Here is a 24,541-nt window from a genome sequence, read left to right as displayed (position 1 = left end):
CATTTATCATGCTTGGTGAAAGGTATTATTTTTAGTGCCTTTTAAGTCATGGTTGTATCTTAATGTTTTTGACTGACTCACTGTATTCCCTTTAAGCACCAATCGGCGGCCATGAACGTAGAGACTAGCGCTGCTTGGAAGTCTTGTTTTTCAGCCCAGCTGGAAAGGGAATGGAGACTCTTCTTGCTGTTTTTCAGACTTGTTTGAAGTTTTTGTTTTGTTTTGTTTTGTTTTTTTCTTGGAGTTTCCAGTGGAGATGCCACGCTGGCAGCAAATGAAGTATCCTGTAATGTGAAGCCTTATAAATATATGTTGGGTCCCTGCCATCATTATCAAAAGTGCTGGTACAGAAATGTGCAAAGGGAAGATTTTCAAATTAAGGTTGGCCTGCACATATAAATGTTAGCTTGTAAAGCTCAAGAAATACCAAATTGTAGTCTATTAGTCTCCTACATTTTATTGCCTTTTTGAATAATCATGTACTTCAGAACATCCTTTAATCTGAGCTGGCTTGTGGTTGTATAAGAATGCAGCCTCTTTTTTCTTTTAAGCTTTATATTCTCCGACGAGGAAAATTTACTGCATTTTATAAATAAATCAGAACTAAAAAGCAAATTTTTCTTCCCACCTTTTTATCTTCAAGGAGGCCCTGCTTTAAGGCATTTGAGTGATGTATTTATACTCGGCCCCACAACTAGTTCCACTGGAAAAAATAATCTTCAAAGTCTTTTTTTTTTTTTTTTTTTTTGCTTCTTGTAGGACACCATTTGGAATCATTGGTAAAAGGGAAAAATGTACTTAAAGCAGACATTTCTCTTTTTCAAATGCTAAAAGTTTCCACTTCTACTTCATTCCTTTGGTAGAAATTACAATGGACCCTTCATTAAAATGAATATCATCTCTTTATTTAAATTAAGACAGATATTTTATTTCTATTAAGCGAGAAGCTTCCTAAATATTAATGGAGCTCAATGTATTGTCGTGATTTACACTGAGTGAATGAGGCCTTTGATAGTTAGCTTCCTACTAGCCGGTGTGGTGGGACTAGAAACTAGTGGAAGATTTCTTCATTTCCCCGTACTTGTCATTTAATATATAAGACTGTTTTCTATTTGTAGATAAGGATAGAAATTATGAATGAAAATGTGCCTTACTGCACTAGGCTTTATTTTAACAGTATTTTATTTTATTCTATTTATTTTATTAAAATTTTTTTTAATGTTTATTCAGTTTTGAGAGACAGAGAAAGACAGAGTATGAGCAGGGGAGGAGCAGAGAGAGAGGGAAACACAGAATCTGAAACGGACTCCAGGCTCTGAACTGTCAGCACAGAGCCCAGTGTGGGGCTCGAACTCACTGACTGCAAGATCATGACCTGAGCTGAAGTCAGACGCCCAACCAACTGAGCCACCCAGTCGCCCCTCTAACAGTATTTTAAATATGGTCTGTGATATATACCTGATTATAGGTAAAGTGTATGATTTTGATTTATGTGGCTATAAGCTAGTTATAAAGCAAATGGCTAACCTTGGTAGGTAAGAATGAAATGATACAGCGAAAATATTGCCCTATTAAATTGAAAGTGTTTACATTAACTAAAGGGTTCATGTGGATATTTGGGCAAAAAAAGTAAAACAACTGACTTTCAGCATTCATAGAACAGAGGGGATATGTCAGCCACTGGTCATATATTTTATAACACGTGTTAGGAAAACTTTCTTTTGGCTCAGTAATGGTACATAATTTTTAAAGTATATGACAAATGAATTTTTAAAGTTTTCAAAGAGCATCCAAAGCTCTTTCTTTTGTGTTTATGAACAGACTGACCAAGCAAAGTGAATCTTTGAAAAATTGTTATCCTGATAGGAAGTAGTCCTTTCAAGTTCTTTCAGGAGGCTTAAAAAATGAAATAGTAACATGGGATGCGCCAGTCAGTTGTAGTCCCTGGATAGTTTGGAAGTAGCTCTTGTGCTGCCCAAGCCCAAACCCCTGCAAGGGCACGGTATTCATTGACCACGGTGGCCTTTTCCTCTGAGCCTGGTCTCAGAATCCTTTTAACAGAGAGTTCTAGGCAGCCCTCTTCAGTCATTTGGGTCTATCACACTAGCGAAAACGTCCACTGAGCATTTGCGACAAAATGTTTATGGCAAATATCCATCGCATTTGCCAACCTAGGTCTAGGATATGGTACCCGATGTACTTTATATGACTTTGGTCGTTCTCATATGTTATTTTAGTATTCAGATATTTGAATATTTTAACAACATATTCAATGTTTGTATCAGAGAAACCCTAGTCAAGTCTTCCTGCTTCTTGGGCAGAGTAATATAAGAAGAATGAAAATACACCAAACCAAATTAAAATTCTCTCTTGCCATCACAGTATCCAGTCTTTTGTGCGGTGATTCTCCGAATCAGTCTTCAGTATAACATCCAGTTATTCATCACTATTGTCTAGGAGCTAATATTAACATTAAGTGGCAAAGAAACCAAACGTTAAGGCCTTAGAATTTGGCAACTAGTTCACACAGTTGTTTTATTTTAACATGTAAGTAAAATGGAGGACAGCAAGATATTCAGGTTCCTGTTATATAGTCACCTAAAGTAAACGACTTCAAGAAAACCTTTTTAAAACATTCCAGAAACCTGTACCACGTTGCTGTGAAACGCAGTGACTAGGAGCGACATCTGGCACACAGCATGACCTGGAATGGCTTTGCTTTCTGGCACGGCCTCACACATCTTGGGGCTGAGTGTTAAACCCTTAGGTCATTAAAATAGTGGCTCCACCTGTGAAACAGACGTGTGGAAAGGGGTTTCAGTGGAAAAGCTGCCTTGTTTAGCACGGGGGTGTACTGGGTAGTCGTCTTCAGGTAGAAGGCTGCGTGGTGGGGATGAAGAGGTAGACACACATTGTATATGACGAAAAGTTAAGGGAAGGTAGATGTGGAATATGTTCTTCCATCTCGTATGCAGAGAGCTACTGATTTGCAGATACTGTCCAGATCGGGGTGAGGGGAGGAGAGACTTGAAACTATGCATTGCCACATTTTTTTTTTTTACAAAGGGACAGGAGAATCCTGCTGAAATGGAAACTAGGTGACACTTATCAGTATTTTTGCATTAAAGCTCTGAGAAAGTTTTTAGTATTTGTGGAGAAGGTGGTTATTTTGATATTTTATGTCACACATATCACATGTATATTCTTATTGGAAAGCCTAAAAATTATTGTGTCTTAGAGGGGTTTTTAAGCTCAGATCTGAGTAACACAAAAAACTCAAATTACTGTTTGCCCACATCATAAAAGACAGTAGCATCATTGTTTAGGTTCCCCCCCCCTCCAGTCCCATCATGGTGTTTCTCTAAAATCTGATTTGTGGGGGTGCCTGGGTGGCTCAGTCAGTTAAGAATCCAACTCTTGATTTTGGCTCCGATCATGATCTCATAATTCGTGAGATCGAGTCCCACATCAGGCTCTGTGCCAACAGTGGGGAGCCTGCTTGGGATTCTCTCCCCCTCTCTCTGTCCTGAACCCTGCTTGTGCTTGCTCTCTCTCTCTCTCTCCCTCTCTCTCTCTCTCCTGTCTCTCTCAAAATAAATACATAAAAAACAGTTGGATTTGTGTGAGTTAAATAACTCCACCCCCCCAACCCCCCCAGCATTCTTTGGTATTGAAGTTAATGAGATAATGCTTATATGTGTGTAAACTTTCACATTTAGGGAAGATGAGCCAAGTTAATCTTACTTATGATGTCTCAGGCTGCTCAGGCTGCTCTAACAAAATATCACTGACTGGGTAGTTTATAAGCAACAGAAGTTTATTACTCATAGCTCTGGAGGCTGGGAAGTGCCAGACCAAGGCACCAGCATGGCTGTGTTCTCATGAAGACTGTCTTCTTGGTTCAGAGCTGGCATCTTCTCACTGCATCCTCACCTGGTGGAAGGGGCAAGGGACCTCCCTGGAACCTCTTTTAGGAAGAGCAGTGATTTCACTTTAAGGGGACTCAGACCATAAAGTGTGGCATCTGGAAAATTGGGAAAGCAGCATGAACTCAGGGTCAGACGGCCGGGACTGGTCCTGGCTTGGTCCAGTACTAAATGTGTTTTCCCAAAACTACTCTCTAAGCCTCAGTTTCCTGGTCTCTAAAACTAGGGCATAATAATACTTTGATACACATTTGCCCTGAGAATAAAGGAGAGAAGACGTATAAAAATATTTTGCACAGTGTCCAGCACGAGAAAGAACTCAGTATTAGCCATCATTAACTTTCATGCATTTATAACCTAAAGTCTTTATTCTTTTCTTGTATTACTATGCAAAGATTTCTTTTGTTTTTTGAACCCCTTTGACCATAGAACTTGAGTTCAAGACATAAGAAACGAGATGGTTATCAGTAGGCACACTTCCTGCAGGCCAGTAGAGCAGTCTCTGGCCACCATGTTGCTGTGTGGCGCCTGTCACCGTACAGGTCACCTGCTGCTAGGCATGCATATTAGAGATATTTCTAATGATATGTTGCTGTTTTAAAATTGAGATATAATTCACATACTATAAAATCGATCGTTTTAAAGTATGAATTTTAGCAGATTTCAGTATATTCACAAGGATGTGCAGCCATTCCCACTATCTAATTCCAGAACATTTTCATCACCAGAAAAGATACCTTATATGCATTAGCAGTCACTCTTCGTTCCCCCTGCCCACCTCCTTCCCCCCAGGCACTGGCCACCACTGACCTACTTCCTGTCTGTAAGCATCTACCTATTCTGGGTATTTCACATAAATGGAATCATACAATATATCACCATTTGTCCCTGGCATCTTTCATCCTGTGTTAAAAATTTTTTAATGTTTATTTATTTATTTCTGAGAGACAGAGAGAGAAACAGAGTGTGAGCAAGGGGAGGGGGAGACAGAGAGGGAGACACAGAATCCGAAGCAGGCTCCAGGCTCTGAGCTGTCAGCACAGAGCCCGATGCAGGGCTCAAACCCACCAACTGTGAGATCATGACCGGAGCCAAAGTCAGACGCTCAACTCACTGAGCCACCCAGGTGCCCCAGAACTTGAGTGTTTTTAAAGGCTGAATAATATTCTCTTGTACAACTACACTGTGCCTTGTTTATCCATTCATCAGTCAGTGGGGATGAGTGGTTTTAAACACATTTTGTTTTTAGGGAAATCTTTGGAAGCAGTTTGAGGGAAAGCTTTGAAAGTTGTCATCAGAACGCTGTCTATTTCTCTGGAGACAAAGTATTTTATTGTCAACTTTTAAAAGGGAAGTTCTTTAGAATTTGGATCAAAGACTTGCAATCTGAATGTTATTTTAGAGAGGGTTAAATATTACCCTTTCACTCAAGCCTCGTTCTTTCATTTTACATTTCAACTCTGAAGCTTCTCTGGACTTTTCTAGGGAAAAAGAGGAGCAGCTGACTCGTGTGACTGAAGTTCAGAGGTTGCAGGCCCAGCAGGCAGATGCCGCCCTGGAAGAGTTTAAGCGGCAGGTGGAACTCAACTCCGAGAAAGTCTACGCTGAAATGAAAGAGCAGGTGAGGAGGCTGCCATATCAGCTTTTTTGAAAGTCATTCTCTCAGTAGGAAGGTGCATTCTGATCTTTAGACGACAGAGACATATTTATTTCTAACAAAAGTTTTATCAAAATTATCCATACTATTGGGTCACAGGTTCAGAATGAAAAAGGGATATTAGCCTGGCAGAAGGGGACACCCCCCTCCCATTGGAGCCTGGAAAGAAGAGATGGTCCCTGGCGGCCTAGAAGGAGGGCCCTGGTGGAGAGGGCTTGGCCAGCAGGCTCATCGTGCTCCCTGCCGGGCGTGTGAAGTGAAGCAGCCACAGCGTGGAGCTTAGGCGTGCCTCTCTGTGCTCCCCAGGCCACCAGGTGGCCACTGATCTCTGCTTGGTGGCAGTGCGTGGAAGGAGGAGTGTGGACACGCACCTGGGGGTGGGAGACCAGGAGATGGGCCCCCCTTCCTCCTTTAGGAGTCCTCGATTCATCTTCAAGCAATACCACAATAGTCATTTATAGTTGTAGCAACAGGGGTGCCTGGGTGGCTTAGTCGGTGAAGCCTCTGACTCTTAGTTTCAGCTCAGGTCATGATCTCGCGGTTCATGGGTTCAAGCCCCGCATAGGACTCTGTGCTGACAGTGCGGAGCCTGCTTGGGATTCTCTCCCTCCCTCTCTCTCTGCCCCTCCTCTGCCCACTCTGTTTCTCTCAAAATAAATAAAGTTAACATTGTAGCTACAAATGTAGCCATGGCAAGAGTTTGTCAGCTCTCAGAGCATAGGTCTGCCTATAGGTAAAATCCTGACCTATCCGTTTCCATAGTGCAAGGGCTCAGGTGACCCATGTCTGTGCCTGCCCGTGTTCCATAAGTAGTGTTTCATTCATCAGTTACATCCCATTATTTGCAACTGGCATTTCAGGAGGACAGAGGCCGTCTCTGGTGAAGTGGTATGCTTTTTAGTTTTGAGAGAAAATTAAAAATTTGAAAAGAAAACGGTGCAAACCCCTAGGTGCCTGTCATGAAGACTCAACCACTGTTAACACTCTGTTTATTTAAACTGCAACATTACAGGTGAAGTTCTTGTTTGTTTTGTTATTCATATTTAATCACATTACTCCTTCCCCTCCACTTCTGAGAAAACCACTGTCATTAATTTAGTGTGTATTATTTCAGTCTCTTTTATAATTTTATATGCGTATATAATGTTCCTGTATATTATATGTATATGTTATGTATGTATATATATATAGTACTTGCATCTATAATTTTTTATGCATCTACTTTTTAAAAGTTAGGTAAATACTATAGATTTTATGTAGGCCTTATTTGCATTTTTATATTTTATTGTTTGTGTTTTATTTTGCTTTTTTAACTGGCTGCTTGGAGTTTATTTTCTACTTGGTGCAAGGCTGCTCTTTTATATTTAATTTTATATATCCCAGCCCTATCCATGTTGATTGAGTGCAGTCCTTTTAACACTGAATATATTTTATCATATGAATATACCACATTTCATTTATCAGCTCCTCTATCCAAGGGTATTTGCTTTATTTTCTTGATTCTAAAAAATGTTACAATCCTGTTTGTGATCTCCCCTTCAGCGGGAGTTCTCCTCCTTAGGACCCCGGAGCACTTACAGGGTGGTGGAAACACCCCAGGGAAGGATCCCCATGAGCCCTGTACTGTTCACTAGTTTGGAACAGTGCTTGCTTGTTTTTCTTTTCCTTTTTTTTTTTTTATTTTTAATTGGTTTTTGAGAAAGAGACAGAGTATGAATGGGGGAGAAACAGAGAGAGACACACACACAGAATCTGAAGCAGGCTCCAGGCCCTGAGCTGTTAGGACAGAGCCCGACATGGGGCTCAAACTCATGAACCACGAGATCTGACTTGAGCCGAAGTCGGATGTTTAACCGACTGAGCCACCCGGGCGCCCCTTGTTGTTATTTTCTTGATTCAGATTTCCACTCCTGTTGAGTTGTGTGAATCTGGGTTTTGAGAATGGGGCTCTGAGATCCCATTCTTCCATTTTCCCACTCACTGCCTAGGGCAGTGATTTCTGCAGAGTCAAGTGTGCCGGAAGGTGGAGACCAGTCCCGGCTGCATGGATGTCCATCTTCCGGCTCCCTGCCAGGAACAGGACCCCGTCCCTAGAATGTGTATTTGGTCCAAGTATGTGATGGAGCTACGTAAGAAACTCTCTGATCAGTTTAACACTTAAGGAATACAGAAGATATTGAAGGAGGGAGCTCCTGGCAAGAAGTTTTCGGTATAGAGTCAAGAAGGCTAAAGATGAGGCATTTGAACTTGCTAAGGCTGACAGTGAAAGTCCTGAGAAAGGCTGAGACCAGGACAGGTGCCTTTGGCTCAGTGTACCACTTGGAGCTGACGATGTACTATTAGCAGGTCACGGCGTTCATGGCTAAGGAAGGAGAAAAAACAGGCAGAAAGCGTGGAACTTGTGAAAGCATTCTGTAGAACAAGAAAAAGGCATTTGTATTCAGCAATCACAGAATAAAAGCATATTTATAAAAACCATCTGGTAGAATTCTGAAAAAAAAAATCAGAATAGTATCTTGATATAAGAAGACATGATCTATAAGAAAGAGGCCACACATATTAAGTAAAGTTAATGCAATGAAACCTGGATACATTCTGGAAAAAGAATTGCACCTCACAAATAAAAATGAAAATCCCACACGTTTCTAGGCAGGATGAAACTGGCAAAGAAATTAGAAAAATAATGGATAATATTTCAGAGTTTTGAAGGAGGAAAGATTGTGACCCAATTTTGCACATAACCAAAGAGTTTTTCACTTGCAAAATCAACAAAAAAACATATTCTTAGTAAGAGCTCATAAAATGTATACTGCTTATATCTCTCCTGGAAAAAAATTATATGAACACACCACCACCAATCCAGAAATGAAGCTAAAGACATTGCACACATAAGGAAACCAGCATATTTAAGGATGAGTAGGGAGCAATGGAATCCAACAAAATAGAAACAAATTTAACTAATTGTTACAAATCTGATTATAAGAAACAATGCTCATGTTTATTGATCTTTGAAAAAGAAGGTCTATAAAGTGAACAATATACATTTAATAACAATTTAAAAACAATTTAATATGCTAAAACTCTTGGCAATGGAAAGGGGAGACTCAAAAGATCTTAAAATTAGGGAAATGCAGATTAAAATAGTTTTGGAATGTATGATTTTAGGCATAAATAAAATTAACAAGGTATTACATTTTCATAAAAATCTTGAGGTAAAGACAAAACTCGAAGGGGAGATGTTGCCAAAGGAATAGAAGTAGAAACAGAACAAAATGTCCAGAATAAGACAGAGTATATATAACTGTCATAATAATATTAATAGGTTAATTTTTTTAGTTAAAAAAAAGAAGATATTGACTAGTTGACTTAAATCCATGTGTATGCTATTTATAAAAGATACAACCAGTAGGGGCGCTTGGGTGGCTCAGTCCGTGAAGCGTTCGACTTCGGCTCGGGTCATGATCTCACGGTTCGTAGGTCCAAGCCCCGCATCTGGCTTTGTGCTGACAGCTCAGAGCCTGGAGCCTGTTTCAGATTCTGTATGTCTCCCTCTCTCTCTGACCCTCCCCTGCTCACGCTGTCTCTCTCTCTCTCTCTCTCTCTCTTGCTCTCTCTCTCTCAGAAATAAATAAAACACTTAAAAAAATTTTTTTAAAAGATACAACTAGTTTGCAGAAAAATTATATTAGAAAGATTATGAAAACATATCACTTATATTCAGAAGAAATTTAAGAATATAATAGTATCATATAAATTGGCATCAATACAAGTTAATGTAAGCTAGACGAATGGATATATTTTGCATGCTAAAGGCAAGAGTACTTAAATATGAAAAAATATTGGGACTACATGGAGAATTTGATACAAATAGCAATGGGATGCTTTCATATATTTTTCTTCATCTTTGACAGATCAGGGGGCAAAAACCAAACAAATAGGAGGTCTAAATAACAGTTTATAAAATATCTATATTTCTACTTTCTACCCTTTAAATATAACACATTAAATTTCTACTCCCTTGGAATAGTTATAAAACTCAGTAGACCATAAAGAAACACTCAGTATGTTTCTAAAACTTGACATGAGAGAGAGCGCATATTTTTTTTTACCACAATGCAATAATATCAGAAATTAAATTTCAGTTAAAATTGCTGCATTCCACTTCACCAAAATTAAAAACTTTTGCTCTTTGAAAGACACCATTAAAAAACAACAAAAGGAAGTAAGACAAGCCAGAGAATGGGAGAAAAGATTCACAAATATTTCCGAGAACTTGTATCTAAAATATAAAAGAAATCTTACAACTCATTAATAAGACAAACAACCCAGTAAAAATAGGCAAACTTTTGGATACCTCACAGAAGAAGATATGCAAGTGACTAAGCACATGAAAAGATGTTCAATAGATCACCGTTTATCAGGGAAATTAAAATAAAATGAAATGCCACTATACATGCTCATTAGAATGGTTAAAATTATAAAGATTGCAAGGGCGTCCGGGTGGCTCAGTCAGTTAAGCATCTGACTTCTGCTCAGATGATGATCTCGTGGTTCATGGGTGTGAGCCCTGCATCGGGCTCTGTGCTAACAGCTCAGAGCCTGGAATCTGCTTCAGATTCTGTGTCTCCCTCTCTCCCTGCCCTTCCCTGGCTCATACTCTTTCTCTTTCTCTCAAAAATAAACATTTTTAAAAAATTACAAAGATTGGTTGATGCTGCCGAATGCCGGTGAAGATGTGATCAAATGGAGTTGTTACATACTTCTTATGGGAAAAGTGCTAGTTTCTTAAAATGTTAAACATTCAGTGACCATTTGTCAGTCATCCCATTCTGTGTGCTTAACCAAGAGAAATGAAGACACATCCAGGCAAAGTCTTGTATACAAATGTTGATAGCAGTTTTATTCACAGAAGCCTCTAACTTGAATAGCCCAAATAGCGCTATTCTCAGGAATAACCCAGGGGTTCCGGAGAACTTCTAAGAACAGTCAAAATGCAGTATATACAGGAATAGTACTCAGCAGTATAAAGGGATGGATCACTGATGCTTTACAACAACATGGATGAGTCTCAAAATGCTCATTGAGCTATTATTAGTATACTGAGTAAGGTTAGCATTTCCCAGATGGTCCTGAGGTTCTTGTGTTAGCAGATTATCAACCTGCTTTGTTTCAGAGCAGAAGTCCTGTCTCATCTTCTTCTGTGGGTGGTTTCAGTTTCAATTAAATTCCAAACCCTTTGCTCTGCCGCCTTGGGTCTGTTTTGATTGTGCCAGTCAGGAAGGAGTCTGAGATTTGGGCGGTATTTAAATCACTCCACCCAGTAATCACTCCATGCAAGCACTCATGGGACATTCCCCAGGACAGGCCATGTGCTTGGACACAAAACAATTCTCAGTAAATTTAAAAGGATTAAAGTCATGCAAAATGTGTTCTTTGACCCAATGATAATAAATTAGAAATAAACAACAATAAGAAATCTGGGAAGTCCCCACATATTTGGAGATTAAATAACATACTTATAAATAACTCATGGGCCAAAGAAGATATTACAAGGAAAATTAGGAAATATTTGGAACTGAACTAAAACAAAAATGTGGGCATATCAAAATTTATGGAATGCAGCTAAAGCAGTACTTAGAGAAAAGTTTATAGCTTTAAACATCTATACCCCAAAAGAAAGTTTTCTCAAATCAGTAACCTAAACTTCACCTAGAAAAAGAGGGGCACCTGAATGGCTCAGTCGGTTGTGTCGGACTCTTGATTTCAGCTCAGGTCTTGATATCACAGTTCTTGAGATGAAGCCCTACATCGGACTTTGTGCTGACAGTGTGGAGCCTGCTTGGGATTTTCTTTCTCCTCTCTCTCTCTGCTCCTCCTCTGCTCGCACATGCTCTCTCTCTTTCTCTCAAAATAAAACAAATAAACGTTAAGAAAAGAAACCAGAAAAAGTAACGCTTTCTACCTGAGCAAGCAGAAGGAAGGAGATACAAAATATTTTTATATTTTTGAAGAAAACAAAGTAGAAAACAAAATAATAGAGAAAATTCATGAGCCAAAAGTTGTTTTTTTTGAAACGATCAACAAAACTAACAAATCTGTAGCATGGCTAATGGGGAAAAAAATGTGAGAAGAAAGAAATTAACAAGGTTGGGAATAAATGAGGAGAGGACACCATTATTGATCCTATAGAAAATGAAAGAATTACAAAGTGATATTTTAAAAACTTATGCCAACAAATTACAAAACTCAGGTGAAATGGACAAATTCATAGATGGATCCAAATTATGAAAACTTCTTAAAGAGAGAGAAAATCTGAATTCTGCTATAATAAAGTTATTTAATTTACATTAAAAATCTTTTCACAAAAGCCCAGGACCACCCGATGGCTTCACTAGTGATTTCCACCAAATATTAAAGAAAAAATAATTTTGAATTCTTTGAAAACTCTTTCAGGAATTTGAGGAGGAAGAACACTTTCCAGTTCATTCTATAAGGCCAGTATTACTCTACTATCAGAGCCAAAGACACTGTAAGGAAACTACAAAAGATATCTATCATGAATATGGACACGAAAATCCTTAATGATATTTTAGTAAATGGAATCTAGAAACATAAAAATGATTATACATCACAACCAAGTGGGATTTATTCCAGGGATCCCAGGTGGTGGTAGCATTTGAAAGTCAATGTCATGTAACATATTAATCAAGAACAAAACAACATGATCATCTTAGTAGAGGCAGAAAAAGCATTTGAAAAAGTTTGTTCAACATCATTCATGGTTTAAAAAAAGTTCTTGGCAAATTAAGACAGGAAGCAAACTTACTTAAACTAATAAAAAGGACATCCATGAAAACTATGCCTCGTACTTCATGTTGGAAGGCTTAATGCTTTTCCTCCTGAGAACGAGGAAACCATGCCTATGTTTGCCACTTCTTTTTTTGTATGTTAATAAGAGTTTCTGCTTTCTTTTGTTTTAACTTTTAAAAATATTTACTTATTTTTCTTTTATAGTTTATTGTCAAGTTGGTTTCCGTATAACACCAAGTGCTCATCCCAACAAGTGCCCTTCTGTTCAACATTGTATTGGAGATTCTAGCCAGTGCATAAGGGGAGAAAAAGGAAAGGAAAGGAAAGGAACGGAAAGGAATTGGAAAGGAAGTACACAAATCTGCAGATGACACAATCATCCTGTATGGTCAAAATCCATGAAAGAAAGACAAGAACTAATACATGATTTAAATTAGTTCTCAGGATACAAGGTCAATATTCAAAATTTAGCCATACTTCTATATACTAGCAATGAAACATCTGCAAATGAAATTAAGAAAACAATTTTCCACAGTAACGAGAATGTTTTTAAATTGATATATATATATATATATATATATTTTTTTTTTTTTTAAGACGAAAAAGTGCCCTTTTGTGTGGCAAAGTCATTTCGAGAAACATTAAAATAAGAATCCTACTAGCTGCAGGGGTGCCTGGCTTGTTCGGTCAAGTGTCCAACTCTTGATTTTGGCTCAGGTTATGATGTCATGGTTTGTGAGATAGAGGGATTGAAGCCCCGTGTCAGGCTCTGTGCTGACAGCATGGAGCCTGCTTGGGATTCTCTCTCTCCTGCTCTCTCTTCCCCTCCCCCACTCAGGCCCCCCCCCCCTTCTCTCTCTCTCTCTCTTTCTCTCTTTCTCTCAAAATAAATAAATAATAAAAAAAAAAACTTACCCTTCTGGCCCGCCCAAAAAAAAGAGAGCAAAAAGAACCATACCCAGCCACAATATGAGCCTGCCATAAAACAAGGAAAGCCAGGGATGGATGATAGTATTCGTGGAACTGATTCTGGAACCACCCTTGATTGTTCCTCCCAAATACGTCTGAATGTTCTGTTATGTGCCTGGTTCATGGTCTGTCTTCTATCCTGCTTTACCAGTCCTGCCAGACACATTTGACTCTCTCACTTCCTGACGTTGAGTTCATGTGTTCCTGACTTGTAGGTATCACGGCTCTCTCTGTGGACTGGTTAAACGATCCCGTGCGGGACCCTTCTGGGCACACGCCCCCGGGGTTCCTTTCTTCTTCCTCCACATATCCTAGTCCCGTGTCCTGACTTTGTGAGTCGTCCTCACCAGGTCTGATCTGCCCACTGGTGCTTGGTTCCGGCTCCTTGAAAAATAACAGTGATGGCAACCGATGAACAGGAAATTATTTTGATGGTCTTCTGTGGAAGAAATATTTTTTGGTGCTTTCCATCATAAGTAGTTGTGCCAAGTGCAGTTGAGTTTCTGAGATAGAGAAAGCACCTTTGGTGTGAGTATAATAATGACAACACCATTTATAACAGAATCCGTAGAGCTAGGCTCATTCCCAAATCAAATAATTCTTACATGGCAAATTTTACCAAATTCTAAATAAAGGGATTCCTGAGTGGCCCAGTTGGTTAAGTGTCCAACTCTTGATCTCAGCTCAAGTCATGATCTCACAGTTGTGAGATCGAGCCCTGCTTTGGGCTTTGTTCTGACAACTCAGAGCCTGCTCGGGATTCTGTCTCCCTCTCTGTACCCCTCCCCTGCCTGCGTTGTTTCTGTCTGTCTGTCTGTCTGTCTCTCAAAATAAATAAGTAAATAAGCATTAAAAAACCCAAATGCTAATTAAACTTATGTGACAAAACGTGGTAAATTAGAAGTCTTCTATTCCATATTTTCAGTTGATTAGAAAGTGTGCATCTGATGTAGCTCAGATTCTAAAAGAAATCATTCAGCAGATTCATTATTTGGAGAATCATAATGTTTTCAGATTTTCCATAGTCTATATTTTTTCTAGTCTTTCTTTTCTGTTATTGTTTTGAACTGCTCTTTTCTCTTCTTACTAAAATCTTTTGTGTAAAAGCTAGCAGAGCTTAGGGTATCTTTTTCCATTTGGAAACTACTGCAGATAGCAGACAATGGGAATTTGAATTAAAAAAACTAAAGCATTGAGTTTGTTTTTGAAAGGGAATTGCTATTTCAAAAATGAGGCCCATGAGAGAAAATGGAACAGGAGAAAGTTTTTTTTTTTTTAAAGAAAAATTGCTTCACACTGTTTCTTTCACTTTGAAGAACTTTTTCTCTCATTTAAGATTGCTTCAATAACCTAATTTTGACTCCAATGGTGAAACCCTTTATAAGTGTTAGCCGTCAGCAATTAGTTGTATAAAATATACATATTTTAATTGTGACAGCATACTACTGATTTTAAATTTTCTGTATATATATGTATAGAATCAGATTTTTAAAAGAAATAGTTTTCTATATTTACCTATTCTCTATGAAACAAATACACAACTGAAAAAGACAGCTAAGTTTTTAGAAGTACTGGCAGCAATTCTAAAGTGAAATTTTTTCATCTTGTAAACTGACTGCAGGGATGTCGGCTCACTTGCTTCTCCTGGGGCTTCAGCTCACCACTTGACTTCTAGTTAATTTCTCTCCCCTTGAAATTACGTCCCCATTAAAGGGTATTTGCTACTAAAGGGTATTGGCTTTAAATTCTATTTGTTTTTCTTTGCTGTGAAGCTAACGTGAAGTTAGCTTTGGACTTTGGAGAACCCACTGGCTTGCCATGAAAACACAATTCTGAAACATTGTTATTGACCAGTGAGGTGGCTTCTGGCTGCTCGCACAATTGAAACTGGTCAGCAGTGTTTTATATTCTGAGAGGTTGCAAATTCATTTCATCATCCTATTATTGCTGTTGAATTACTGAAAACAATTCTCAAGTTACAAGGAAGACAGAATGCCATCTGGATATATTTGTGTCATTAAGTGTCAATGGATAACAAAGAGACAAAGAAAGAAAGAATCATACAAAGCATTTACTGTGACTTATACCTCTGTCCTCTGTCCGTTAAGGGTCGTGCTGATTCATGTAATTTTAAATAGGTTTTTTTTTAGACCAGTTTTAAGATAATAAAAGACTCAACATAATAGAACCATTTTCTCTGTTACTTTTTGATGAAGATGGAGAAATGTCTCCGCCCTTTTACTATTTGGAACTTTGTCTTTGAATGAGATTAAGCAGGAGAAGTAAAATTCTAGAATTATATTTAAATGTTTCAATAGAGCCTACTGTGGTAATTACTCAACTCCAAATGACAACATCCAGAGAATATATGTGTATGTCTTTGTCTTTGAAAAACAAAACAAAACAACAACAGAACAAATCAAAAAAATTTTTAGCTTTTATCTTTAAATGCTTAATGTAAGAGGAACAAGCGAAGATTTTTCCTTATAATATTCGTCAATGACTAATCTCTTTTGCAGAAGAAAAATAAGCCAAAAAAATCTCCTGAGGACATTGAACCAGAAAACATGGCATTTTTTTTCTGTTACTTGACTGATTTGAAGGGTTATTAATTATGAAATAGTAACATTATTATTTTTAGTACCTCAGTTATTTATGGACTTACTGGCCAAGGATTCAATAGACTTGACTTCTTTCGTTCATTTATAAAAAAATTTATGAATACCTGTTCTCTACCAGCCATTGTTATTGATCTGGGAATTCAGAGATTATTAAGACACGTTTGTGGCTTATGTGATAGGCCAGTGCACAAAAGCGTGTGATTTAATAAGTGGTGTAGATTTAATAAGCTAGTGGTAGAATAAATAGGTGAGTGAGAGGACATGGAGGGGAGACACCTGAGCTTCCCTGTGAGTTACGCATTTGTCTACAATTGTGGACACTTTGTGTGACTACACGTTTCTTAAATGTTTACTTGTTTAGATGTTACTGGTAATGGGTTTAGTAAAGCCATTTAGTATATGGTCAGATAGACAATTCAGTTTTATTTCCATATATCAGCATACAACAAATAGCAAATAAACTTTGAAAAAGATGTCATTGTATGAAAAAGCTTCAAGGACCTGAGAATAAATCTAACAAAAAATGACAAGACCTCTGTTTTGAAAACTGGAAAATATCGGGGTGCCTGCTGAGTCAGTCGGTTGAGGGCCTGACTCTTGATTATGGCTCCGGTCATGACCCCAGGGTCGTGGGATTAAGCCCCGCATTGGGCTCCACGCTGAGCATGGAGTCTGCTTAAGCTTCTTTCTCTTTCTTTCTCTCTTTCTCCCTCTACGCCTTTCCCCCATTCATACATGCTCTGTCTCTCTCTCAAATTAAAAAAATATGTATATAAAAACTGACAGACATTATCAAAAGAAACCAAGAAGACCTAAAGAAATTGGGAGATTCAAAGACTCAATGTTATAAACATGTCACTTCTCCCCACATCAATCTATAAAAGCAACACAGTTCTAAAAATCAAAATGTTCGTAGTGGTTTTTTTTTTTTTTTTCTTTTCTTCTTTTTGGTGAGGTGAAAGAAAGTGAGAGAAACTGACAGCTGATTCGGAAATGTATATGGAAATGCAAAGAGCTAAGAGTTACGCTGGCGACCTGGAAGAAAAGCACAACTGGAGAACTTATATGACCAGACTTTAAGGCTAATATTCAGCTACAGTAATTAATAAGGCATGGTTTGTGCACAGGGATGATCAGTGTTGCAAAAGAAGCCCAAAGTAGACTCACACATCCATGATCGATCTGATTCATGTCAAAGGAAGTATTGCAATTGCAGCAGGGGAAAGAATGATCGTTTCAATAAATGCCACTGTGTCAGTTCGATGGCCACGTGGGAAAGAAAAAAAAGAATCTTGCCTCTTATTTTACCCCATTCACAGAATCACTTCCAGGATTGTAGATGTACAAGTGAAAGGTAAAACAATAAAACTCTCAGAAGAAAATGCACAATAGTTGAATTTTGATCGTTGGAACCAGGTAAAGATTTTCTAAATAGGAAACAAAAACACAGTAAGAAAAAAAGCAAGTATTGTCAAATTTAAAATTTGACATTTTATAAAATAAAGTAAAATAAAAAACCTGTTTTTAAAATTAAAATAAGCATAAACTTATTTGTTAAAAGGACCAGTACAAACTTGAAAGGCACCTTCAGATTGGGAGAAGACATTTGTAATTCAGATATTGAACCAAAATTCATATCCAGAACAGATCAAGAACTCCCACAGACCATTAAGGACAGACACCAGAAATATTGTTTTATATCAATTTACGGTTATCTCTCACAAAAGAACTATAGATATAATCAATTAATGTGTTAATTGGTTTTCCATGTTAAGTATATTAGTTCCTACTCAGTCTTTAGCCAAGCACAGATATAATGATCTGTCTTTTCTCCCATTTATATGTATCTGCCTACCTGTCTTGATTGCTCCATTGATCGATCTCTCTGAACATACTTGAAGGACAGTTTTTCATAGTTTATCTAAAAATATCTATTTTGAATTGTATATTTCTATACAAATGTATGCTTATTATCATGTGAATTGTACATGTTTAATTACTCAGAATATAATAACACAAGAATACTAGAGAAAGAGCGGTAGCATATGACCCTATTTGACAGTGACTGTCAAATGTCCATGCCTGCTTTCTTACTCATAGAGCCTTGATTTTATTGAGGGCGGCATTAGACATAGTTTTTAAATTTTTTTTATTTTATTATTTTTATTTTATTTTATTTTATTTCATTTTTTTCTTACATAGTTTATTGTCAAGTTGGTTTCCATATAACACCCAGTGCTCATCCCAACAGGTGCCCTCCTCATGCCCATCAGCCCCTCCTTTTCCCCACCCCCATCAGCCCTCAGTTTCTTCTCAGCATTCAAGAGTCTCTCATGGTTTGCCTCCTTCCCTCTCCCCAACTATTTCTCCCCCTTCTTCTCCCTCATAGACGCAGTTTTAAAACTACAGTCTCTCACCTTGCAGCTGGAGCTTACCTTTAATGTCGCTCCAGTGAATGAGATGCGAACAACATAATTAATTTGCAGCTGACAAGAACTTGCAGGAAAGCTCCTTAGCAGGGTATTCAACTCCACTAATACGGACCCTTTGCCCTTCTCCCTTTGCCCTCCACCCTTTGCCCTTCCCTTCGCAGATGTTCAGAGCTGCAGAAGCCATTTTGCGACTATTATGGGAAGGTTGAATTGCAGCGTCCTTAAACCCTGACATCTTTGAACTGCCAGTGTAGCAGCCTCTTTCTGAACTTGGGGCACAGGAAAACATAAAGGGCCTATGTTGTTGAAGCTATGCAAGGTTACTTGGGTTTTCTCTCACATGTAGCTGAAGTAATGAATGCCTGAGGCACCATACAAGGAAAACACAACCCCGGCTCCTTTTTAAATCTCTCCTTCCTTCTTTAAACACTCAGCGTTCACAGAAACACACCCAGCCCCTTTTGCTCCTAATTTGACCACCAAGTTTTACACTTAGGTTTTTTCAAGCCAGAGTTACACAATACAGAAGTGTTGTTGTTATTTTTCTAACGCTTGCACAGAATGGGGAATGATGTATGCGGAAGCGGAATCTTTTGTATCTATAGCAACTGAGAACACTGTACTGTGTTTTTATACAAGCTAAGTATTTTACAAGACTTTTTTATTTTTTTGTGAAATTGTTGAAGGAAAATGGAGTGGGGCCTTGCATTTTCGGTCAGTATGATCTAAAATGACATGGATTTCATTTCCTTGTGTTAGTTATTATTTGCTTTGAATGTACCTTACGATTTAGCTATAAAAGGTCTTTTTAGGTGCTTTAAATTGTTTTCTATTTTGATTATAGAAGATAATTTTGTTTTTTTCCTGGAAGATATTCTGTGTGTTTGTTTGTTTGTTTTACAAACTTTGAGTGCATAAAGCTCTTAGTTTTTATTTTAAATTATGAATATTCCAAATTTTAAATAGTTATTATTTACCTTAATATTCAGCTTGTACCAAAGTAAAATAAGAACCTAAGATCAACTTCATATGATGATCTGTCTTAAGTACTAAGTAAACTAGGTCTTCCCTCCTTGATTTACCTTCTCCTTTTTTCTTCCCGCTTTGCTTTTGCCAATCATTTTATTCATCCTGAAGGATTTAATGCATATTTATTCTGCACATCATGCTGATAAATTAAAAGCTAAAATACAGAAGAATTATAAATTACATTTCCTTTTATTTGCTAGCTTCTGATCTAGATGAATAAACAAAAGTCACACATTTGAAACACGTATTACAGAGAAAAACAGTGTGCTATGAAAATAACTGTTAAGTCTTTGAGCATCAAGAGAAGGAAGGCATTAATGTCAGTTGGTGGGATTAAAGAACACCTCAGAGAGAGAAGAGGAGACCTGAGTCAGCCTTGAAGATGATCTGTTTGGATGAGGAAAAAATGAAGGGGCTTTCCAGGTAGTGTGAAGAGCAAAAGGCAAAAGAATTAAGAACAGACATGGCATGTTTGGGAAATGCACTAGAGTACAGAGCGTGCTGACTGCTCACGACAAATTAAGGAGCTTTCTGCGTAAGGTCTGATGTGAAAACATTGAAGGAGAGCCAGCCTTGAAACCCACATCTTGAGTTAGAAGCAAAAGAAAACAAAGTGGGCTTGAGTGTGCCCCCTTCAGTGATTCCTTAATAAATGTATTGTTGGCCACAATACTGACTACCTGTAGATCAATAATCAATACATCATAGAACTCTGATCATTGAACTTGGAAGCTGATGACTTACTGTTCTTAGGGTTGAACTCTTTGGATTTTATAAAGACATCCTTAGGCTAAATCTCATGCCATAATGTAGATACTCCAGACTTTACTGTGAGAAACAGAAACTGGGATGTACTGTTGGATGGCAGTCGTTGAGTGGCCATGTGCGTTTTGTTCTTGTCCAGTGAAACTGGCTGCTTTCACCAAACATTTTTGCTCCTAGAGACTTAAAGTTTAATAATCATGTCTGAATAAGTGCATTGTAACTGGGAAGGAAGAATTTTTAGGGTTCATTTCCCCCCAATATTCATGTTTTGTCCAATCCTTAGAATTACCAAAAGGTAACCTGAATGAGAGCATGCTGTATAAGCTGGAAAAAAAAAAAAAGAAATATCTCAACCTACCAGTGAAGCAGAGTAATAAGTAATATGGAATGGTAGGATGATTGTCACATTAACTTGACGATTGTCTCAGAAAAAAATATCTTCTGAGACAAAATTAAACCAGGGAAAGAAAGACAAATGAGTGGCGCCTGGGTGGCTCAGTCGGTTATGCTTCCGACTTTGGCTCAGGTCATGATCTCACATTTGTTAAGTTCGAGCCCTCCATTGGGCTCTGTGCCAACAGCTCAGAGCCTGGAGGCTCCTTCGGATTCTGTGTCTCCTCCTCTCTCTCTGCCCCTCCACCGCTCATACTCTGTCTCTCTCAAAAATAAATAAACATTAAAAAAAAAAGACAAAGGAAAAACTGCACTATGAATATAAGACACCATTTCCATGTTATTGATGTGGAGATGTTTTATTACCGAATGTAAGAATTTTTCTTTCTTGCCCGCCTATAAGCAAGCATCTGGCCAGAGCAAGGATAATAATACATCATCTCTAATTCTGTATGTGGTAGAAAATATCAGATTCAACACGATTATGTATATGTTGAGAATTTGGCATTATTAAATGTTGAAAGTTGTTTATTCGGCAAATCTCAAACCTAGTTGCATATACTTGGTTTGTCTCATTTTGTTTTGTTTTGCTTATTTCCTTTTGATTAGTATTTCTTGAGTCCCTAGATGTGCCAGGCAGTGTGCTAAATTGTTGGGATACATGAGGGAATGCAGGGTTACATTCCAGTGGGCAAGGCAGACCTTAAAATGAGCCCTAAAGGAATAAGTAAATTGTATAGTGTACTTGAAGGCTATATGTTCTAAGACAGGGAAAGGGGGAGTGGGCTGCAATTTAAAATAGGGTGGTCAGGGAGGCTTTAGTACCCAGATGACATTTAAGGAGAAACTTAAGACTTTGAGAAAGAAGCCATGTGAACATCTGAGGAGAAGCTTCCAGACACCAAGGCGAGAGCATCATTGGCCTGTCACCAGCCCAGCAAGTAGACAGGCAGTCTGTACTGGTGGTGGTGGAGGTATAGAGTGGTAGAGGTGAGGTGAGAGTGGTACCTGGGATTGGATCACATGAGGCCTCATGGAATGGGGCATAGTCTTTGGCTTTCAGTTTTTTAAATAACAGCTTTAAGACATAATTCACATACCAGCAATTAATTCATTGTATGTGCCCAATTTAATGGTTTTTAATATATTCACACTTCTGTAACCATCTCCACAATCAATTAAATAATTCTTTTTAATGTTTGTTTATTTTTGAGAGAGAGAGAGAGAGAGAGAGCGCAAGCAGGGAAGGGGCCAAGAGAGAGGGAGACACAACATCCAAAGCAGGCTCCAGGCTCTGAGCTGTCAGCACAGAGCCCGACCTGGGGCTCAAACTCACAAACTGAGATCTTGACCTGAGCTGAAGTCAGAAGCTTAACCGACTGAGTCACCCCGGTACCCCTGCCCATTTTATTTTTTTTTTTTNGAGAGAGAGAGAGAGACAGCGGAGCAGGGGAGGGTCAGAGAGAGAGGGAGTCACAGACTGAAACAGGCTCCAGGCTCTGAGCTGGCAGTCAGCACAGAGCCCGACGCGGGGCTCGAACCCACGAACCGCGAGATCATGACCTAAGCGAAAGTCGGACGCTTAACCGACTAAGCCACCCAGGCGCCCCAACCCCTGCCCATTTTAAAATTGAGTAAAATTGAGTATAGTTGCCCATTTCTTACTTGGCCATAAGCACTCTTTATGTATTCTTGAATACAAATCCCTTATCAGATATATGGATTGCAGGTATTTTCTCTCATTCAGCATACACGTAGGTCTTAAAAAATCTTGTTGAATAAATATTTGAATGTTCAAAATTATATTTCCATTACAGTCTTATTATCGAATTTGAATTCAGTTAATTATATACCAGTGTTAATTTCCCTCACTTAAACTATTAAATATAAGTAAATAAATGGGTAGAGCTTTCATTATCTTATCATCTTTAAATTCAACATGATGATTGGGAGGGGGTGTTTAAAACTTGCCACTGTAATGAATGGACGAATTATAAAAACATGGAATATAATTAGTTTTTTGTTTAAAAATATATATTTGATTTTTAAATTTTACAGATGGAAAAAGTAGAAACCGATCTAACTCGATCCAAGTCTCTTCGTGAGAAACAGTCAAAGGAGTTTTCGTGGCAGCTGGAGGAAGTCAAACAGCGATATGAACAGCAGGTCAGTCTTTCGTTTTGATGATGCCATTGAATTTTTAAGTGTATGTGCGATCTCTTTTTTAAAAATCTGATTATATCATGGACACCTCAGTCAGTGGAGCATGTGACTCTTGATTTCAGGGTGTGTGAGCCCCATGTTGGGTATAGAGATTACTTAAAAATAAAAGCTTCTTTTTTAAGTGTATTTATTTATTTTGAGAGAAAGAATGAGTGAGATGGGGGCAGAGAAAGAAGGAGAGAGAGGATCCCAAGCAGGCTCCATACTGTCAGCGCAGAGGCTGAAGCGGGGCTCAAACTCACGAATCGTGAGATCCTGACCTGATCTGAAATCAAGAGTCGGATACAACTGACTTAGCCACCCAGGCGCCCCAAAAATAAAATCTTAAAAATAGTCATTATATCATAAAATTCCTGCACGATGAAAATTTTCCTATGAATGTTATTACCGATGTATGGGAATCATTTAAAATAAGATCTGTTTTGGTAAAATCCGGAAATGGAATTTTAGCTCTTCACTGAAGTCTCTTCCAACAGTTTGTTAATCTGCATGTTTAACTGAAACATTTATTGTGGTTCTTGACTCCTTCTGTCAGGGCCTAAGTCTGACTTGCCCGTTTTTTTGAGAAGTAGTTTCGGGCACCACAGTCCTGACTCTGGACAGAACACTGAGCAGGACTGACAGTGCTCCTCTGCTCACAGAGCACATGCCCCACTGTGGGCAGTCTGCCCATTCATACAAAACCAAACAAAACCAAACGGATGAAATAATTCTGAAGAGTGATTTATAAGGAGCAGGGAGGCGTGTACAGAGGCCTTATAGGGGAGAGTTGGGAAGGGGATTACCAGCCCTGACAGGTGGTCAGGCGAAGCCCTCCGAGCACGGAACTCTGTGCTCAGCACCTTGAAAACTAGGACTGAGCCAGTCATGAAGTCTCTGGAAGAAGAGTATTATGGACTGGGGGAGAAATGAGTGCAAGGATCTGATGAGAGCAAGCTGGGAGCGTTCAAGGAACAAAAAGTGACAGGGAGGGGGTGTCTGGTGGCTCAGTTGGTTAAGTGTCCGACTTCAGCTCAGGTCACGATCTTGCGGTTCATGAATTTGAGCCTGTGTCAGGCTCCGAACTCAAGGTGTGGAGCTTGCTTCGGGTCCTCTGCCCTCCCCTCTCTCTCTGCCCCTCCCCTGCTCTCTCTCTTTCTCTCTTTTCTCTCTCTCAAAAATAAATAATCATTTAAAAAAAAATGACAGTAGAGGCCAGTTCAGCATGTGTGTAGAAAGGAAGCTTCTAGGTATAGGAGATGGGGTGAGAATTTGGCTAAGACCAGGATGTCCAGGGCAGCGTCTTTTCTAAAAATATATTCCTGCTAATTCTTGGAATATTTCAGATGGCTATTAATTTTTACTTATTTGTCTAATTCGCTTGCCCAATTTCCTTAATATCTGGAAAAAATGTTAATTAGCTTAATCACTAAGTTAAGAAAAAATTTTTCTAAAGACAGTATTTGAACCTTTTTATTCTGAAAACCTCAATCATTTTTTTCATTATTATATTTTCAATTCCGTATTAAGTGGGCATTACATCAAAAACTAATGAATCCTTTGTGATTACTGGATTTTAACCCCTCTCCTAAGTGATAGCAATTAGGGGCTCAGTTGAGTCCCATGAAAAGGAAGTCTGATCTGACATGTGACCTTACTATTGTTCTGTTGTTATTACTGTTTTAATCTTAAAATGTTGATAAAAATACCTGACTTACTTTCACAGTGATAGTGTAA

At 38.5% G+C, this 24,541-nt stretch overlaps 1 protein-coding gene across 3 annotated transcripts in view; it reads left to right on the top strand.

The window, feature by feature from the left end:
• CEP112 (centrosomal protein 112) overlaps positions 1-24,541 on the top strand; it is a 421,494-nt gene that overhangs the window by 163,857 nt on the left and 233,096 nt on the right. For all 3 annotated transcript variants that reach the window (XM_039236017.1, XM_039236016.1, XM_039236018.1), the window contains 2 exons: positions 5,412-5,547; positions 22,661-22,768. In XM_039236017.1, coding sequence (XP_039091948.1) covers positions 5,412-5,547; positions 22,661-22,768 — 244 coding nt within the window. The remainder of the gene's footprint in view (positions 1-5,411; positions 5,548-22,660; positions 22,769-24,541) is intronic.

The sequence above is a fragment of the Hyaena hyaena genome, unplaced genomic scaffold, assembly GCF_003009895.1.
Source record: "Hyaena hyaena isolate Hyena2069 unplaced genomic scaffold, ASM300989v1 scaffold_104, whole genome shotgun sequence".
NCBI lineage: Eukaryota > Metazoa > Chordata > Mammalia > Carnivora > Hyaenidae > Hyaena > Hyaena hyaena.
The sequence above is the reverse complement of the archived record's forward strand: the minus strand, read 5'-3'. Positions and strand labels throughout refer to the sequence as shown.